The sequence below is a fragment of the Carassius gibelio genome, chromosome B14 (assembly GCF_023724105.1).
Source record: "Carassius gibelio isolate Cgi1373 ecotype wild population from Czech Republic chromosome B14, carGib1.2-hapl.c, whole genome shotgun sequence".
Taxonomy (NCBI): domain Eukaryota; kingdom Metazoa; phylum Chordata; class Actinopteri; order Cypriniformes; family Cyprinidae; genus Carassius; species Carassius gibelio.
This window is the reverse complement of record NC_068409.1, coordinates 20,184,940-20,202,441: the sequence shown is the minus strand read 5'-3', so window position 1 is coordinate 20,202,441 and position 17,502 is coordinate 20,184,940. Positions and strand designations below refer to the sequence as shown.

Below are 17,502 nucleotides of genomic sequence, written 5' to 3'. Positions count from 1 at the left end.
TCACTGTGTGCTGCTGAAGATTATCAAGGCCTTGTTACTGTTACACAAGGGAAGCTTGTTAAGTGAAGCCACATGGCCAAGTCCGCATCAACCAGCCAAGCTTCCTGTCATACATTCAACAGTCTTGTTCAAGCAATATCTCTACGCTTCACTGCACCCTCACCCGACAGTCAGCACACTTTGGCCTGTGGATTATCTGACAAGATCCTCATAGCCTTATTTGACGTGCTCACAGCCACATTATTACTCATATGCACCAACTTAACCTCAGTATTCACACAGGACGGATTAAATAGAGTAGTTTTAAATTCACAAAGGCAAAATATGCTGTGATTTTCCCAGCTTCTTCTCCATCTTGTCATCAGGCGACACATCACCTATCTCTCCGCACAGCGTAGGGTCCAACAGAGCCTGACAGTCTCTCTCTTGCTATAACAGCGGTAGTGACATGATCTGAAAGATGTGTTAGAAATGCCAGCTCTGTATTTGTGCGCTATGTGACATACTGTCAAGGATCAAATTCAAAAAGCTTTCTCTAAGTGAGTGAAGGACTGTTGTTTCTCTGCCATATGTGCGTCTTAAAGCAACAGTTCACCAAAAATGAAAGGCATTATTATGTTGTTCCAAACCGGTATAGACTTTGTTCTTCTGAAGAGCACAAAATAAAATGTTTGGAAATTTTGTTTTCGACATTCATTTTATGCAAAAAACACATCACTCACACACATTTTCTTTGACGACTTGCAAATTTAAATTTTTAGGTGAAAATGAAAGAAGCTAAAAAGTTTTAAGGTCCACCTTGATATTATACTGGTAACTTTAAAGAGTTTATACTTTTAAAAGCACATCGAAAACCTTCCTAAATGTGTCTCAAGTGCTTGATATGAGTCTGACTTAATAGAGAGAAACTGTACCTTGGACTCTTTGATCTTGACGGCGATGACCTGTTTCCTCTGGCGAATTATCTCCACCAATTCATCACACTCCTCCACCAGCTTGGCTTCATGCATGGCTGTGTTCACCTGCAGATAAAAGCAAAGAGTTTCATAAAGAAAGACAATGGCACTTAATCAGTCTGCTGGGATAACTAAGCTACTCCAGTCTCTCTGCTTCAGTTCATGCAAAAGCCGTGAGAATATATCAACAGCACATCCTGTCTGGAGTGATGCGGACCATATCATACAGAAAGGAGAGATATTTTAGACTCTACTTCAACTCCATCCTCAGATCATCCTTGTAATTAGACAAAGTTGTGATATCCCATCAAAGATTCCCATAATGCTCTCTTAGGATCCTGCTTTAGCACTGTACTATCCGATCTTTGCAGAAAGCTTATTATGCAAGACAGATCCACTTAAACTGTTAATCAAGCACACACACACACACACACACACACACACACATGCATTTAAATAAACAGACAATTAATGCTTACCCCGTTTTAATACTGTCAAGGGTTCAATCTCATTAAGAAAGCAAAGAATCCAAGGACAGCACAAACCCAACATTTTATTGGATTTCAGCTAGGCAACTTTTGTTGTATCCACTCGCACAGAAGAAACCCACTCAATACCAGACAAACCCTAAGGATTCATCTCTTTTTTTGGAATGTCTATAAAATAAACAGTGAATGTAGATGTCTTCAGAATGGTCTATGAGTGCTTTCAATGCAAAGTCAATGATGGTTTCATACTGACTCTGTAAAAAAAAAAAATGTGAGAAATGTATGATAAAAAATTAACCGCTGTGGTTGCCAAAATTTGACTGGAAAAATATGGCCGCAACTTTATAGTTCAATATTTCAAATAGTGCAATACTTCAAATATATAGTAAAACAACAAACAAACAAACAAATGAAAACATTTCTATTTATTTATTTATTTATTTATTTTAACCTGTATAATATATTGACAACCACTTTAAATGAGTAGGTCATCCAAAAATTATAATTTACTAAAAATTCTTTATCAGCACAGAATTTATCTTTATCTTTATCTTTATCTTTCTTTATCTTTTAGACTCTCTTTCTGACGGCACCCATTCACTGCAGATGACCCACTGGTAGTGATGCAATACTCCATTTCTCCAAATCTGTTCTGATAAACCAACAAACTCATTGACTACGTTTACATGCTGTTAAAATTCGGGTTATGGTCGGGTTAAGGTCACTATTTGGGTTTCTGAAACATTCGGGATAACCCGTTTACATGTGTGAGCAGAGAGAGTTACTCCTGTATACATGGAATGTGTAATCAGTCGCCAATATCCCGATGTAAACAGCGACGCACGGTTAGCGTCTGGACGTAAGACGCAATATGCGTCATTTCTGATTCTTCTTCCTGTATCCAAAGACTCAAAAGACCAAGATTCCTTGCGAATAGAACATGCGCAGAACACACATTTTGATGGGGATATGCCGAAACGTGTTTACAAGACCAAATATTCGGGTTAGAAAAGGGGTACCCCAGGTATAATATCCCGGTTTTTAAAAACCGTGATATGAGCATATCCGGGTTTTTGCCGGTGTTTACATGGCCGTGCGCGACAGGGTTATTGCTAATATCCCGGTTTTGAACGGGTTATTGGCTGCATGTAAACGTAGTCACTGACATCTTGGATGGACTTAGCCTCAGGTAAGTAAATTTCCACTAATTTTCATTTTTGGGTGAACTGCTCCTTCAAAAATACAGGTAGTAAAGAGAAAGCCACATGATGAATCAAAGTTCATCACAAGTAGCTTTTTGATGAGCTGAGGTAAAACTTATTGTTAACCAATTAATTAAAACTAAAACCATTTTATGGTGTAGGCAACATTATGTTCAGAAAAAAAGATGAAAAGAATCCTTCCACTCAGCTACCCCAGAGAGAAAAATAAAAACAAGCCAGCGGACACATATGGTTAGGCTGAAGCAAAGCAAACTCTCTCTGTCTGCTATCATCTCAGAGCGCTCTGGCTCAGTGGACGAGTGCAGTGATGGACGACTCCTGCTGTTGATATGTTCCTTATCAGACCTCTTAACACAGCGTCCTTCCGTAAATACAATACTCTAAGGCCCTACCGGCCTGCCGTAAGTCAGCAAAGACCCTGAAGACTGCCTCGCCTGGCAGATTCATGCCGCTGACATCTTTAAAGTGTGCTGCTGCGCACAGACGTTTTGTCTAAGCATTTAGACTGTCTAGCATTGGATGAATGTTTATTGGACACTCAGAAAAGATCTACAACAACCCTGCGTCATTGTGGATTGGGATTCTGTACTGAAATCACTTACAAACACTAATGCTGAATCTTTAAAGGAGTTTAACACAGATTTCATTTAAACTTGATATCGTGGTAAATGCTGGTAACTGAATTGTTAAGTAGTTGTTAAGTGGCAAAATATAAGGTTGCAAATAGTCTCAAAGGAGCAAGTCGGGATATTCAAAACTGCATTTGCAATGCATAAAAGTAAAGCAATGGAGATGCAGTTTCTAGATTGCTCCATGGGGACAATTCTGCAACGTAACTTAGTGCCTTTGCGACGTTGTGCCCTGTAGGCCACATAAAAAAACTAGACATGCATTTCCTGAAGGAAAACCAGTGCTTGAAAGGTAGCAAAAGAATAGCATTGAAGTATTATGATAGTTCAAAAAGTAATATATTCAAATATGAGACCCTGGACCACAAAATCTGTCTTGAGTGTAAATTTTTCTAAATTGAGATTTACACCTAATCTGAAAGCTGAATAAATAGGCTTTCCATTGATGCATGGTTAGGATAGGACAATATTTGGCCAAGATACAACTATCTGAATATCTGGAATCTGAGGGTGCAAAAAAAAAAAAAAACATTGCTAAAGTATAAAAGAAAAACATATTTTTGTACCATACAATGGTTTTTTGGCTAATGCTACAAATATACCCCAGTGACTTAAGACCCAAGGGCCCAGGGTCCAGGGTCACATAAGGATAAAGAAAGATAAAGATGTTAAAATGAATTGTAATACAATACACTGAAGGATAAATAGATGTAAGAAAGAAAAACAAAGACAATGGATGGATGAATATCGAACATTATATTATTTGTTTATTAAATATATTTATATATAATATAAATTATATAAATACATACATTTAAATACCTGTTTATATTTTCAATAATAAATATATATATATATATATATATAAATAAATAATATAATGTATATTAGATAATAAATATACACAGTACACACATATATATTATGTAAACAAAAACATTTATTTCGGATGCCATTAATTATGATTAATCATTTGAAAACACTAATATATATATATAAATAAATATATAAATTCCAGAAATAAAAATCAACACTACTTTATCTTTTTTTCTGTGAAAACGTCTCAAGATACTAACACCAAGATACATCTCTTTAAGAAGGAAACCTGTGTTAGACACTGAGAAAACAAGTCAAAATAATGCTGTTTTTGGCATGTCTTACTCCACCAGCATAGGCTTTTTTTGCACATTTAATAAAAAAAGACTCAAAAATGTCTGCACACACTTCAGCAATTTATTTTTCGGATTAAGCCCAGATGCTCATGTGCGCTGCATGCAATGACTGCGAGAGACTCATTATTGACAAGGCTCATCAGTTCCTGACCTTTATCTCTTCATACTGCCACATCTTTAATCTGCTAATCCACAGGGCGGGAAAGACACTGGCCACCATAAAAAGGTCGTTAATGAACTCCAGCGGTTCACTTTGGGTACATAAACAATCTAAGTTCTGTTTAACAGATGCCACTGAGCAGAGGTCTGTTTTTGTGGCAGCTCTGATTACTGTGTATCTTGCCCGTATGCTGACAGATGGGGCAGGTCTGAGTGCTCTAAGTGCACGGCTGTACAAGACGCTCCTATGGGGCCTGCCTCATTGCTGAAGAGTCCAAGTGGCCCTGTTAAAAATGGATGAGGGAGAGGCATATGCATCACAGCGTGGCGGCCCTCAGCACACTGCTGCACACATGTCCACTCGGTGGAACAGCAACACAACAAAGCGGCCCTTTGCACCGCAGGGCTAATAACCCACAGCAGCCCAGAGAGGGAACCTGGAATGTCAAAGAAGGCAATGATGAAATCCAGGCTTCAAATCACCAAAGGTAAAAATGGAAATTCCCAACTGAAAGTGCAAAGTTCCCCAGACACATTTGGTCCCTGGACAGCATCACTCATGAATTATTTATACACTGACTCTCTCAGGACATTTCCTTCACTGTTCACTGTTAGCAGTGACACTTTTGTCAAATGGAAAACCTTGCCATGGACACTATTTTTCATGTGACGCTTACAAAGACCCCTGTAAACATCTATGCAGATGTTCCTCTGATGCTGCATGGATGCCGAAGGGTCTATTTGATGTGTGTTTTCATCTGGAAGATGTCATTTATTAAGAGTTTGCATCTGCAATACATTGCATTCATTCATTGTTGAATGCTAGAATGATATTGCAGATGTTTAACAACAGAGCATGTGAATCTGATCAGATATTTACAGATGTGAAATAGAAAGTGATGCATTCCAGATGATGCACTCGCTGACCGACATCTTAATAGGTGATACCCATATATAGATAGTATGGATAAAAGAGAATATTAAAACATATGAGTTTAAGTTTTACACAAGTTTTACCATTTCAGTGTTCTCCATGTGTTTGTGTGACACAATAACAACTGACAACTGTTTATGAAACTGAATATTACGCTTAACTTGATTGAGCCACATCAAAACCAGATTAATCCAGCCTAACTCCTATTTATGGGTTGTCCTGTAAAATGATTGACAAGCTGAGAGCACCTCAAAGCCTTCCAAATGGCTCATGTTCTAGCGACAACATTGGAGGCATAATGTTAAGTACCATAGAAGATCATTTTGATTCTTCCCCTTTCTTGGGTCTCAATTTGGCCACAAAAATGCACTTACAATGGAGACACATCATGCCAGCAAAAAAGAAACAGGGTTTAAAGAGAGCCATCAACAAAAAAAATTCCTCACTTGTCCTCAAATGCCTCACAATGGCACAAAAAGCTACCGATATTTTAAAGAATGTTTCAAATGTTTCATTTTTTCCATTTAGCAATGCAAGCAAGGCAAACCAAGTGTATTTTTATAGAGCACATTTCATACACAATGATAATTCAAAGGAATTAAAATAATAATAAAAATAATCTCAACAATAAATAAACAAACAAATAAATACAAATAAAATATGGCATCACACTGAGGACAGGAGGTCTGAAATAACAGCTAATGTTTGTTTAAACTCTTAATTTTTGGCTCTAATCTCTTAATCAGAAATGTGAAAGGTATATTTTTGTCTCATGTACTTAATCCATTCAATTACAAAATGTTCACATGTTGAGCTGTAAAGTTGTTAAATCACCCGTTTTACAGGGATGGCAGATCTAAACTTATACTGAACCTGCAATCTTCCTTTAAGCACATAAATGCACTTTATCACGATTACAAGTATGAAAAGCAAAATACTGTAATTTAACTGGCTGCTTGAGGATCAAAACTGATGCACATTTCCTTTTCTCGCCAGCTTTATACGCACAGTGCAGGACCAAAGTTCACAGCTGAGGGGTTTTGGGTCAAACATTCAGAATTTCACATCCAAGACATTAAATCTGGCTTATTTATCATTATTACACCTCATTAATTTGGTCCCTTTTAATTAACTGTGGCTTTCAAATAAACATGATACAGTTGGCCTGGTTATAAAGAAGTCGTTCTTCTGATAATTAAGGAGAAAACGCCATTGAATGCAGTTAATACTTTATTTATATCAGTAGGTTTAACCATTTTAAGGGTGTTCGACTCAATATAATATATGTAGCTGGGGATTTACTGCGGAAAGCTGTTTCTAAATGCTTTAAAATGTATGGGCTCAACCACACTAACTCTCTCAGCTGAGGTGCGAGTTACATTCTTCAAGTGCTCAAAGCAGCTGGGTGGTATGCAGAAGTTTTTTATTTGCGGTTCAGCTGAGGTTAGAGCCATGCTATGCATGCAATCCCCTCGGGGTTCAACAAGACTGATTCAGCTAATGAAGTAACAATGCCTTGTCACCTGCTTTCGTTTCTCAAACTGCAAGGACAGCCATCCTGACAGAGTCATTAAAAAGGACGCTCGCATTTGAATTTCCCTTGTGCCTGATGCTGATCTTGAGTCATATTTGGAGTAACAACAACTCTTTGAGACAATGTTCAAGGTGACATCAAGTAAAGGCCTAAATATATCCCTGGTGCCTTGTTTGTTGTGCTTTTAATAAGCTCTGATTTAAAGATAAAGGGTACTAATTGACTTTCAAGAGGACTGTTTATCATGTGTGCAGAAATATGTCACATCACTACCAAGCTAAGGCTGCAAATATATGAACATGTAACATCATGGATGTAACAATAATTGAAAAGCACACCAAGGCTGTATTTTTTTTGCCCAATAATATAGTAAATATAGTAAATTCAGTAATATTGTCATATCATTACAATTTAAAATAAGTGTTTTCTAATTGTAATATATTTTCAAATGCAAATGAATTCCTATGTTGGCAAAGCTGAATTTTCAGCATCTTTACTCCAGTCTTCAGCATCACATCTTTCAGAAATTATTCTAATATGCTGATTTGCTGCTCAGGAAAAATTAATATTTTTATTAATATAGTAATATAATATAATTGTTACATTATTATTAATAATGAAAACATTCGTGCTGTTTAATTTTTGCGATCAGTAAATATTCATTCAGTTTTTCATTTATTTTTTGATGAATAGAAAGTCACAAAGAATTTATATATATATATACACACACACACACACACACACACACACACACACACACAGTGATAGTTACTGATACTGGTACTTTTTAAATATTATTTTTAAAAGATTCTATGAATATACTGTATAGACAGATAGACAGACAGACAGACAGAAAGATAGATCATAGATAGATAGATAGATAAAAAGATAGATAGATGTAAATGTAAATCTTGTAGGAAAAAATGGTGTGAATGCTATGATTTATCATCTATTTCTGCAAAAATTGGTCCAAAAAATTAAAGAATGGAAAAACACTTTACTTAAATAGCAAATGATGTGTTTTCATGTCATTACTGTGCAAACCATGTAATCTTTCATATAATTACAAAAGCATGCAATTTAATAACAACCCTGAAACTTACTGTATGTTAGCACATTCCAGAGATTTTTAGTCTTCTTGACATCACTGAGCATTCACTGCTGAACTTTCTCCATTTATAGACACTTTCTCTCTCTGTGGACTGATGACTAATGTGTAGAGATATTTCTGCTTTAAGTAAGTCAACAATGCTTAATCTTCAGCATTCAGACATCTCTTTTGTTCAAGGTATGTTTCATTTCAGGCAATACGTCTAGTGAATAGCAAACTCAATTTTTATTTTACCCTGATCAGAACTTCCAATCTTGCCTCATTAATTAGATTCTACATAAGCTTTAGCTAAGATATTACCTCAGGGATTCACATACATTTTTCCACTTTTCATATAAATGTATCATTGTATGCATAATACCTGCTTAAGCATATTGTGTGTTTCTGTTGTAAATTTGGTTAAAGTTTAGATCAAATATATACAGGAATCCAGGTAATATTTTTTTCCTGCAACTGCATGAATGTTACATTCAATGATAAACCACCGAGTAATATTAATAAATGGTTTTATTAATAGCAAAAAATAGCATAAAATACAACTAAATATTTTTCTGCTTGTACAAGAAACTCTATTAAACTGTGTATTAGGAAGACATTATAATTCTGAAACCTACTATGATGCCTATTTGAGGTTCTTTCTCTTAAAATGATCATGAGTGCATTTTACTGAATGAGTTTATCTATAGTTCTAGTCTCTTTTATTCACAAGAAAAGCATTTAAAAATCTGCATTCATATTGTTACACTCTTGGAGGCTTTCCTAGCCTCAGTAGAAAATGAACATTAATGCAGAATTCAAGGTAATAAAAGCCATGCAAAAGCTGCCTATACAGACACACTGGACTGTGAATAATAATAATAATAATAATAATAAAAAAAAAACATTCATACTTGAGTACTTGAGGAAAACAGACACACATAAAACATACATACATACATCCATATAACTGCAACAATCATATACAATGAGAAATCTCATATATACATTATTCTTTACATTTTGTAATCGCATCCAAGCTGCAGCATTTAACCTCTCACAAGCATTTGTAGTTCAGAAGGGCAGTAAACCATTTGCCACTAAAAATAAAATGCAATCTAATTTATGGAAAATAATATGTGAGGAAGTATGATGATATTAGTGATGTGAAGGATGAAGGATATAATGACACATTTTCCTGGACTCACCTCCACCTGTTGACAAATCTGGATGAGTTTGGCCATCTGGTTCTCCAGCTCACTGTTCCTCTTCACCAGATTGGTTAAGTTATTCTCCAAGGTTTGCTGTTGGAATGGCAGATACATGGCATTTAGACAGAATGAAATGAATCACTCTTTCTGTCTGAAACAGACAAGCTTTTCCATTTATTCCATCAAGATATGAGATATACCATAAAAAAAAAAAAAAAAAAAAAAAAAAAAAATTATATATATATATATATATATATATATATATATATATATATATATAATTATTATCAAATACATGCATCTTTGGTGAGTAATCCTACCAACCACAAACTTTTCACTGGTAGTGTACAACTCAATTAGAATATAGGCATTTTATGCCTTTAAAATGATTACAAATGTGAAGATGAATAATGACATAAATACAATTTTTGGATGAACTATCTCTTTAATATAAATTCACATCCACTTCCAAAAAGTACTGCATAAAAGCAGGTTTCTACCTTTGGAACTGAAAACTGTATCTCATAATACATCTGCTTTCAAGGGATTAAATTCGTGTTTTTCGAGGGCAGCAGATTCTTTTCCCCAATGCTCCCGATCTGTTTTTTTCACGAATTGAGGAACAACACTGTGCGGATGATAATGTTAGTGTAGGTGCGCATGGATAAATGATACAGAGTCCACAGAGATCCTACAAAGACGGATTCGATTCAAAACAAGCAACTAACAGCAAATTAGTTCCACATCACAACCACTAATCGTCACTAACGAGAAACTGTGTGCGCTGGGCTGAGACTTTCACACTGGGGGGAGGGTGTCCTAATTCATGAGCTCTAGTGTACACTTTACACAAACAGGTTTGTAGCAATTAAAGTTTAATAAGAGGTTTGAGGTCAGGAATGGTGAGTTTGGGTCACTGTGAGACCGCTTGCGTTTGTTTAGCTCATGAAAAAGGCAAGATGAGGTACTGTCCCATATCGTAGCGTAATGGACTTTAACACTACACACAAAAGATTTAAGAGGGTGTTGAATTTCATTGGTGTTGAATCACAATGGAGAGAGGCGGAGAACTGTGTAATTATTTAAAAGAGTAGCTCATGCTTCACTACAACCCAAGTTGGAAAGATAAAGAGGGAAATCACAGCGACAACTCAAAGAGAGCCACCCCACCATGCTACAAGAGCAGCTGTACGAAGTGATGACCCGCACAGCGGGAGAAAGGAAAGAAGGACATGAACACGGCGCTGAGATGAACAGCTGATTTTAATGACATGAGAGGTAACAAAATAGAAGACAGAGCGGACTGAAAAGCGGAACGATGGGAACAACAACACTGACGACATCGGCATACAAAAGCGAGAACAGAGCCGTTTTTATTTTCTCTTGTTTTGTGTTGTTGGCTGTTCATGCATTATGTGATGCAGGCTGACCCTGTCCACCTGCATGTCCCGCACCCCCCGTCTATGGCCTGAAATGCTGTCTTGCACACATCCAGCACATAGATTGTAAAAGGCAGCCGGTGACTCACCGCGGCACTTGTCTTTGATGCCTCCATAACCGCTTCAGAAACTCTGGCAGGGCTCACTTGAAAAGCCTATGAACACACACATATACACACACAGCCTTACTGGTCTGGCCTGCTGATGGACGGAAGTATTAACACCCCTGCTCTGTCCGGCGACTGGTTTCAGCCTCTCTCGCGCCTCATCTCTCTTGTTCTGCTGGGTAAATGGGGACCTCGGAGCAGGTGAGGGTGTGTATGTCAGACTGCCTATCCTCTGTGCGCTGATAGCTTGCTTTACTCGGGGGCTTGTTGCGTCAGGCAGTCTCAGAGGCGCCTGCTTGGTGTGTCAGCATTTTAATATTCAAACTCACCCAGCAAGGACAGATGGGGGTCATTAATTAAAGACTGAAGAGTCGAGGATGATTTATACATCAAAACCAAGTATCAACTCCCAGGAGACAGAAGACAAGCTGACGGGGGTGAACGAGCTTGGAGCACAGTTGAGAGAGAGAGAGAGAGAGAGAGAGAGAGAGAGAGAGAGAGAGAGAGAGAGAGAGACTCAATAGTGTGAGTGACTGATAGTGAGAGGAAGGAAGGAAATTAAAGGAAGGAGAGAAGGAAGGAAGAAAAGGCTAAAAGAAAGAAACAAGAAAGGGAAGGAAGGAAGAAAATAAATTGAATAGTAATGCAGGAAGGAAGGAAGAAATAAAAGTGAGAAACAAAGGAGAAAAGTAATGAAGGAAGAAAAAGAAAAAGAAACAGAGAAAGGAATGACAGAAGAAACAAGGAAGGAAGTGAAAAAGAAGGAAGGAAAGAAATATAGAAGTAAATGGAAGAAACAGAAGGAAAAAGGTAAGGAAAGAAAATGGTGAAGGAAAGATAGAAGTAAATGAAAGAAGCAAAGAAGAAAAAAGGGAAGGAAGGACAGAAGGAAGAAAGAAAAAAGGGAAGAATAAAAGAAAGAAACAAGGAAGGAAGCATACAGGCATACTTTTTAAAAAAAGGAAGCAAGAAAAAATGGAAGGAATAGTTAAATTATCATCTTAAGTAAGAAAGAAAAAGAAAGATAGATAGATAGAAGTAAGCAATGAGAGAATAATATGAGGGAAAACAAGAACTGGCCAAAAAAAAAAGGAAATTAAAAGAAAAAGAAAGGTAGAAGGAAGTAAGGAATGGGTCAATAATAACAGAAAAACAAATAAAAGGGAAAAAAGGAAAGGAAAGGAAAGGAGAGGAAAGGAAAGGAAAGGAAAGGAAAGGAAAGGGGGATGGTGAAAGAGAGCGGAGTGGCCTCAGGACAGCAGACCTATATGCTGTTTGAGCTGAACAAGTATGAAGTACAAACTCATTAAAGCAGACACTAGACTTCAAAGACACAGACACAGCCATGCAAGAGAGAGAGAGAGAGAGAGAGAGAGACAGAAGCACACATAAAAACTCTAATATGTTCTAATATGTAACAAGCGCAGTTCTGCAGTACACAGCTGACACTGTGACATGACTGACAGGAATAAAGCAATGAGTGAGAGTGAATGATACCATGGACTGACTATGTAGGCTGCGTTGTGGGACAATTTACTGAAGTTGAATTACATTTGCCTATATTAGCAACTGATTCACCAAAAGAATCAAATAACAGTTTGAATGAGTGAAATGAATCAGACTTGGATGGAGAGCTCTAGTCCAAATGATTCACAGTTTGACTAGACCTTGTTATCAGATAAGATTACAAAGAGGGAAGGCGAGATGTACAAGATATTTGCTGAGTTGCTGTTTGATTCTCACACTGTAGGCGTTACACGCTTTAACAGGCGTGCGCCGTGTCCATTAAGTTCTGGGTCAGAGCGACAACAACAACAAATCCTGAAAAAGAATTACATCCTGAGGCGAGGAAACAGACTTCAAAGTGGGTGTGTTTAATTATTCTGTGATCCTCTCCTCTTGTGTTTTTTTGAGGGAACACAATGCGGAAACACAGAAACCACGCTAGCAACGGGCGGTTGAGTGCGTGCATGTGTCAGCAACCAGAGCCTGCTGGGAAATGTCGCTCGCGCTGGATAATATTCCAAACCAGCTCTCTCCAGAGATTTGCAAACTCTAATGAGAAGCCACTGCTGTTTCTTACCAGCCTCCGCTCTTCTAATTAATTAGACAGAGTCATTTAATTCTGTCTACATTACCCTTGTTTGAGGCTTGTCTAGGGAGTGCCATTAAGCATTTAACTCAATGGAATACGCCCCTTCTCTCCATCAAAAAAAACAAAAAAAATCAATCCCATAATGCCGTTTTTAAAGCTTTGGCCCCGTCAAACCATCTAGCATGCCTATATTATTAATCCAAATGATTTACTGTTCTGATTTAATGAAATGGAAGAAATACAAAACAACCATCAGTCGGCTTTGGTCTGGAGCTCTGTGCAAGATCTTGCCTCGTGGAGTAAGGTTGATCATGAGAAAGGTGAGGGATCAGCCCAGAACTACACGGTTGAGCTTGCTAATGATCTTCAGACAGCTGGAACCACAGCTGAAAACTTTGGTAACACACTATGCCGCAATAAACCGAAATACAGCACAGTTCCGTGTTCGATACATCGATACGACGATTCCACACAGAGAGTTCTTGGAATTCTCAGATAACATCTTGAAATCCTGAAAAAAAATCCTCTTTATTCTGAGTTAAAGTCTCACAATTCTGACTTCTTTCCCAGAATTGTATCTTGCAACTGCAAGTTATCATGTCATAATTTTTACAAGAGTTTACATCTCACAAGTCTGACTTGTTTATATCTTGCAGTTCTACTTTTCTCAGCTGAATATAAACTCAGAACTGTGAGATATTGAAAAAAAGTCACAATTACCGTTCTTTCTTTTTTTTCTGTGGTGGAAATAAGATTCCACACTTCTCTGACCTCACATTCTCTAATAAGACAGAGGTTGGTGTCCATCTACGTATTCCACTGGGAACAAACCATCAGCCTGAAGACCACAGACAGGAAGACATCAGACTTCACAGACTAACAGGCTTGAAGGTTAAAGGGACGAGTGTCAGGAGAATTGCTTGCTCTCATGGGGAAGACGAATCCCTTGAGGGAATATGTGCTTCATGCAAAACAACTTCAGAGGAATGTGTTTGAGTTAATTACACCCACGAGGACATTAAATGGGAAGGAATTGCTCAGTTAGACAATAATTAATTTTAATCAAAAGCAGAGCTTCTTTGAGCAACACAGAGACGCCTCCGCTTGTCAGAGTCTGAGGGAACAGGGATACTTCAAATTCTACCAACAGACATTAGTGAGGTTAGTTAATCATATTTTTTATTCAACATTACCAAAATCAAGGCTGTGCAGAATTAAAGAATATTTAATAAATGTCAAACAAAGCCACAAACAATGAGGGCAGTTTTCTTTACTGTGTTTTCTGTATATAGTTCCTATTGACAATTTAGGTGGGAAACACTAAATGAAAAACTTCCCTGTTAAAAAATCATATACAGGTATAATGTAATTCCCACCAAAAACTGTCCCAAATAATGTTTTTTTTTAATTGACTGTACTTATTTTATAATATATTTGTATTTATGTATTTTTGTGTGGTTCGTGTGTAATTATAAAAAAAAAAATACAAAAGATACAACCCAAAATGTTATAAAATTGACTGAGAGTGTGAAAGTTTCCTTTAGGATGCAAAACGTGGCCGAGAAAGTATTATGGAATGGCAGATTTCATCATTTAAATTGCATTGTTCAGGCGCAAAAAGCTGGATAAGGCTGGCATACACTATACAATTTTTGCCCAGATTTATGCTCAGATTTGCAGTCCGGAAGAGTCTGTGATAACTGCTGAAATCCAGAGTCTGCAGATTTTGGGTGGACTGAATTGATCAATTTGAAAGAAAATTGCATAGTGTATGACGGCAGAGACTATGAATCCATCAGTTAACATCAAACATGTCTGTTATTTTGAGCTTGTTTTAGAACACACTGTTTTCATTTGTCACAAATTTCTTTGTGTTTGGAAAGACTTTAATGTCTTGTAGAGTGTGATCCTCCGTTGCATAGTGCTTGATGTCTAGTTTTTATCCGTAACCATTTAAAAGTCAGCAAATATAAGATGCCCAGTGTTTGAAAAAAAAAAAAACTAATTGCATAATGTGTTCCAGCCTTTACTCTAGACGTTCATTATGGTTTTTTTTTGTTTTTTTTTTTTTAGGAGAAGTGCCTTTACCTACAACAGCAGGTTTTTTATACCTAGAACTTGCCAGAAAACTGCCAGAAAGAGAGGCTTACAGCTTTTTTAGTCCAGCCTTTATCTCCACTCACTGCGTGCCTGGGAGGCTGATATTGACGTGGAACATGGAGGTCACAGTTAATGGCTGTAGTGGAGCAGGAGCAAACTCTGGGTCATCGCAGTAGAGGTCACAGCGTAAAAAAAAGACATGCAAAGCTGATGAAACTACATGCAAACAATGCACGGCAGAGGCCGTTACACAGAAAGCCTAAGCCCTTGAGAAGCTTGGATGCAAAATGGAGCTTGCAGTCTATTTATAGCCGCAAAACGTCTGAGACTCTTTTGAAAAGATACTGTCTCCTCCGTTTGACTTTGAACCCTAACCGAACCCAACCCTGTGCGCTCCCTGTAATCATAAGCCGAAGACAACTTTCAGCCTGACATCCGTCTTTGACAGGCAGCGTAACAAACGGTTTATTCAGAAAATTAATTTGCAGAAACAAGCCTTGGCTCATCTGCCAATGAGTTAAGTGCGATCAATTTGGACAAGCATGGGAACGCTAAAGACTGACTCACGTGGCATGTCTGCTAAATGGCTTTACATTTCATTTGTGTAACACAATTAACTGCTGTAGATTTTCCCGGGATCTGAATGACATGGTGATTCACTTTCTCTGGAACACCATGCTAGCTAGTGACGAATCGAGCGGTTTGACTGGCCTTGAAAGTTCAGGCTTGTTTCGTTCTTCAGTTTGAAATATCACATGCGGCCTGAAGCCCAAAACATTTGGCTGCGGATTGGTAAAGCGTACACAAGTGTGCACAGGTGCACGACTTTCATCACCACCCAGGAATGCTGTACGCAGCCTCCAGACTCTCATTAGACTGTGAAAAGTGGTGTTATGAATTCAAGGTGAACGAGGGTGGGTACAATGCAGAGGTGGAGAGAAAGACGGCACTGTTGTGTATTCAACACCATAAATTATGCCTGTGCTCAGGGAACAATAACAAATCTACAATTGGTGCTATTGTGCGTTTTGTTGTTTTAGTCGATGGCGTACACTCTGGAGATATCCTGCATGCCGTAAATCATTTGGCGGAGCCTCGAATGAACTAAATGAATTGTTCTCATTTGAGTTCTCATTGAAACTCACATCAATTCAAGTCTGTTCTTTCTATTCTTTTAGCTAATGTTAGATAACACTTACTGCTATTCTGTCTTTCAGGTCTGAGGTAAAAGGTTTGAGTGCTCCTCAACTCACAGAGAGTGATGTTTCTGGCATATCAGTCATTTATATTCCCTCTTTCCCTCTCTTGAAACAGCAAAGCATTCACTAACCACCAGCAAATCAGTTTAAACGAGCTGATATAGTGCAGTTCATTGAATATTTCCATTCATTGTTATTCTACGTAGAACAAAAACACACCTCCTTTCTATGTAAATTGTGCTCAGTATAGTTTCACACCATATTCGTACAAAAAACATTGAAATTCAGCCAGTATGTTTCTGAATGATGGCTGTGGGAAGCTTAGAACCTGTTCAGTTCAGGCAAGTATGACTTTGTCATTTATTACTCATTTGAACATGAACTGGTTGAAGATGATTTGTCTTTTTTCTGACATTTCCCATAATCCATCTCCCTTGGAGACCTTCGTGTTTGTAAGTTCTGCGGAGTAGGACCTGCCAAAAGGGAAAGTCTCAAAACAAACGTGTCCTTCTCAATTGGAAATCCATAAATCCATAGATAAGCTAATACCCGGATATATAACTCAAACACAAAGCTTCAGGCAGAGCACATGGGAAGGCATGTGCAGGGACTTGCCATTTGAAACCTTCAATTGTGGATGAAGGGTGAGTCACGCTATCGCCCTGCATCAAGAGACCTTCTGTCCTCATCTTCTATATTTGTCTATCTCTCTTGCTGTCCTGTGACCGCTGAGAAAGAGCTAGGATGCCAACGGCTGAGACTGGGTCAAATGTTGGCAAACTGAACAGCGCCAACAACATTTTTTTTCAGTAGATACAACTGTATTGAAATCCCTTATACTTCTTTTTTGTCTGCTCCTACTTTTTAAATTAATTTGCATAGCATGAAGGCTCCACTCAAATTTTTTAGGTAGTCAATTCCAACTCATTTTGGTGTTTATTTAATTATTATTAAACTTTATAACAATAATAATTAGGCAATAAGCTTTACAAATAAGTAAGCAATATATTGATTACAATATTTAAAATAAAATGATAAAATAATAATATTAAAATAATATTTTTTTAATACCACTACTACTACTACTACTACTACTACTACTAATAATAATAATAACAATACAATAAATATAAATACTACTTAGTGACTACAAAGCTTATTTCTATTAA

The 17,502-nt window shown here is 37.4% G+C and overlaps 1 protein-coding gene across 8 annotated transcripts in view; it reads right to left on the bottom strand.

Moving 5' to 3' along the window:
• Window positions 1-17,502, bottom strand: part of mid2 (midline 2) — a 127,755-nt gene that overhangs the window by 24,618 nt on the left and 85,635 nt on the right. For 4 of the 8 annotated variants that reach the window (XM_052574635.1, XM_052574637.1, XM_052574636.1 and 1 more), the window contains exons 3-5: window positions 10,922-10,987; window positions 9,391-9,486; window positions 915-1,022 (exon numbers count right to left, since the gene is read on the bottom strand). In XM_052574635.1, the coding sequence (XP_052430595.1) occupies window positions 915-1,022; window positions 9,391-9,486; window positions 10,922-10,987 (270 nt within the window). The remainder of the gene's footprint in view (window positions 1-914; window positions 1,023-9,390; window positions 9,487-10,921; window positions 10,988-17,502) is intronic. The other 4 variants (XM_052574642.1, XM_052574640.1, XM_052574639.1 and 1 more) reach the window with 1 other exon arrangement.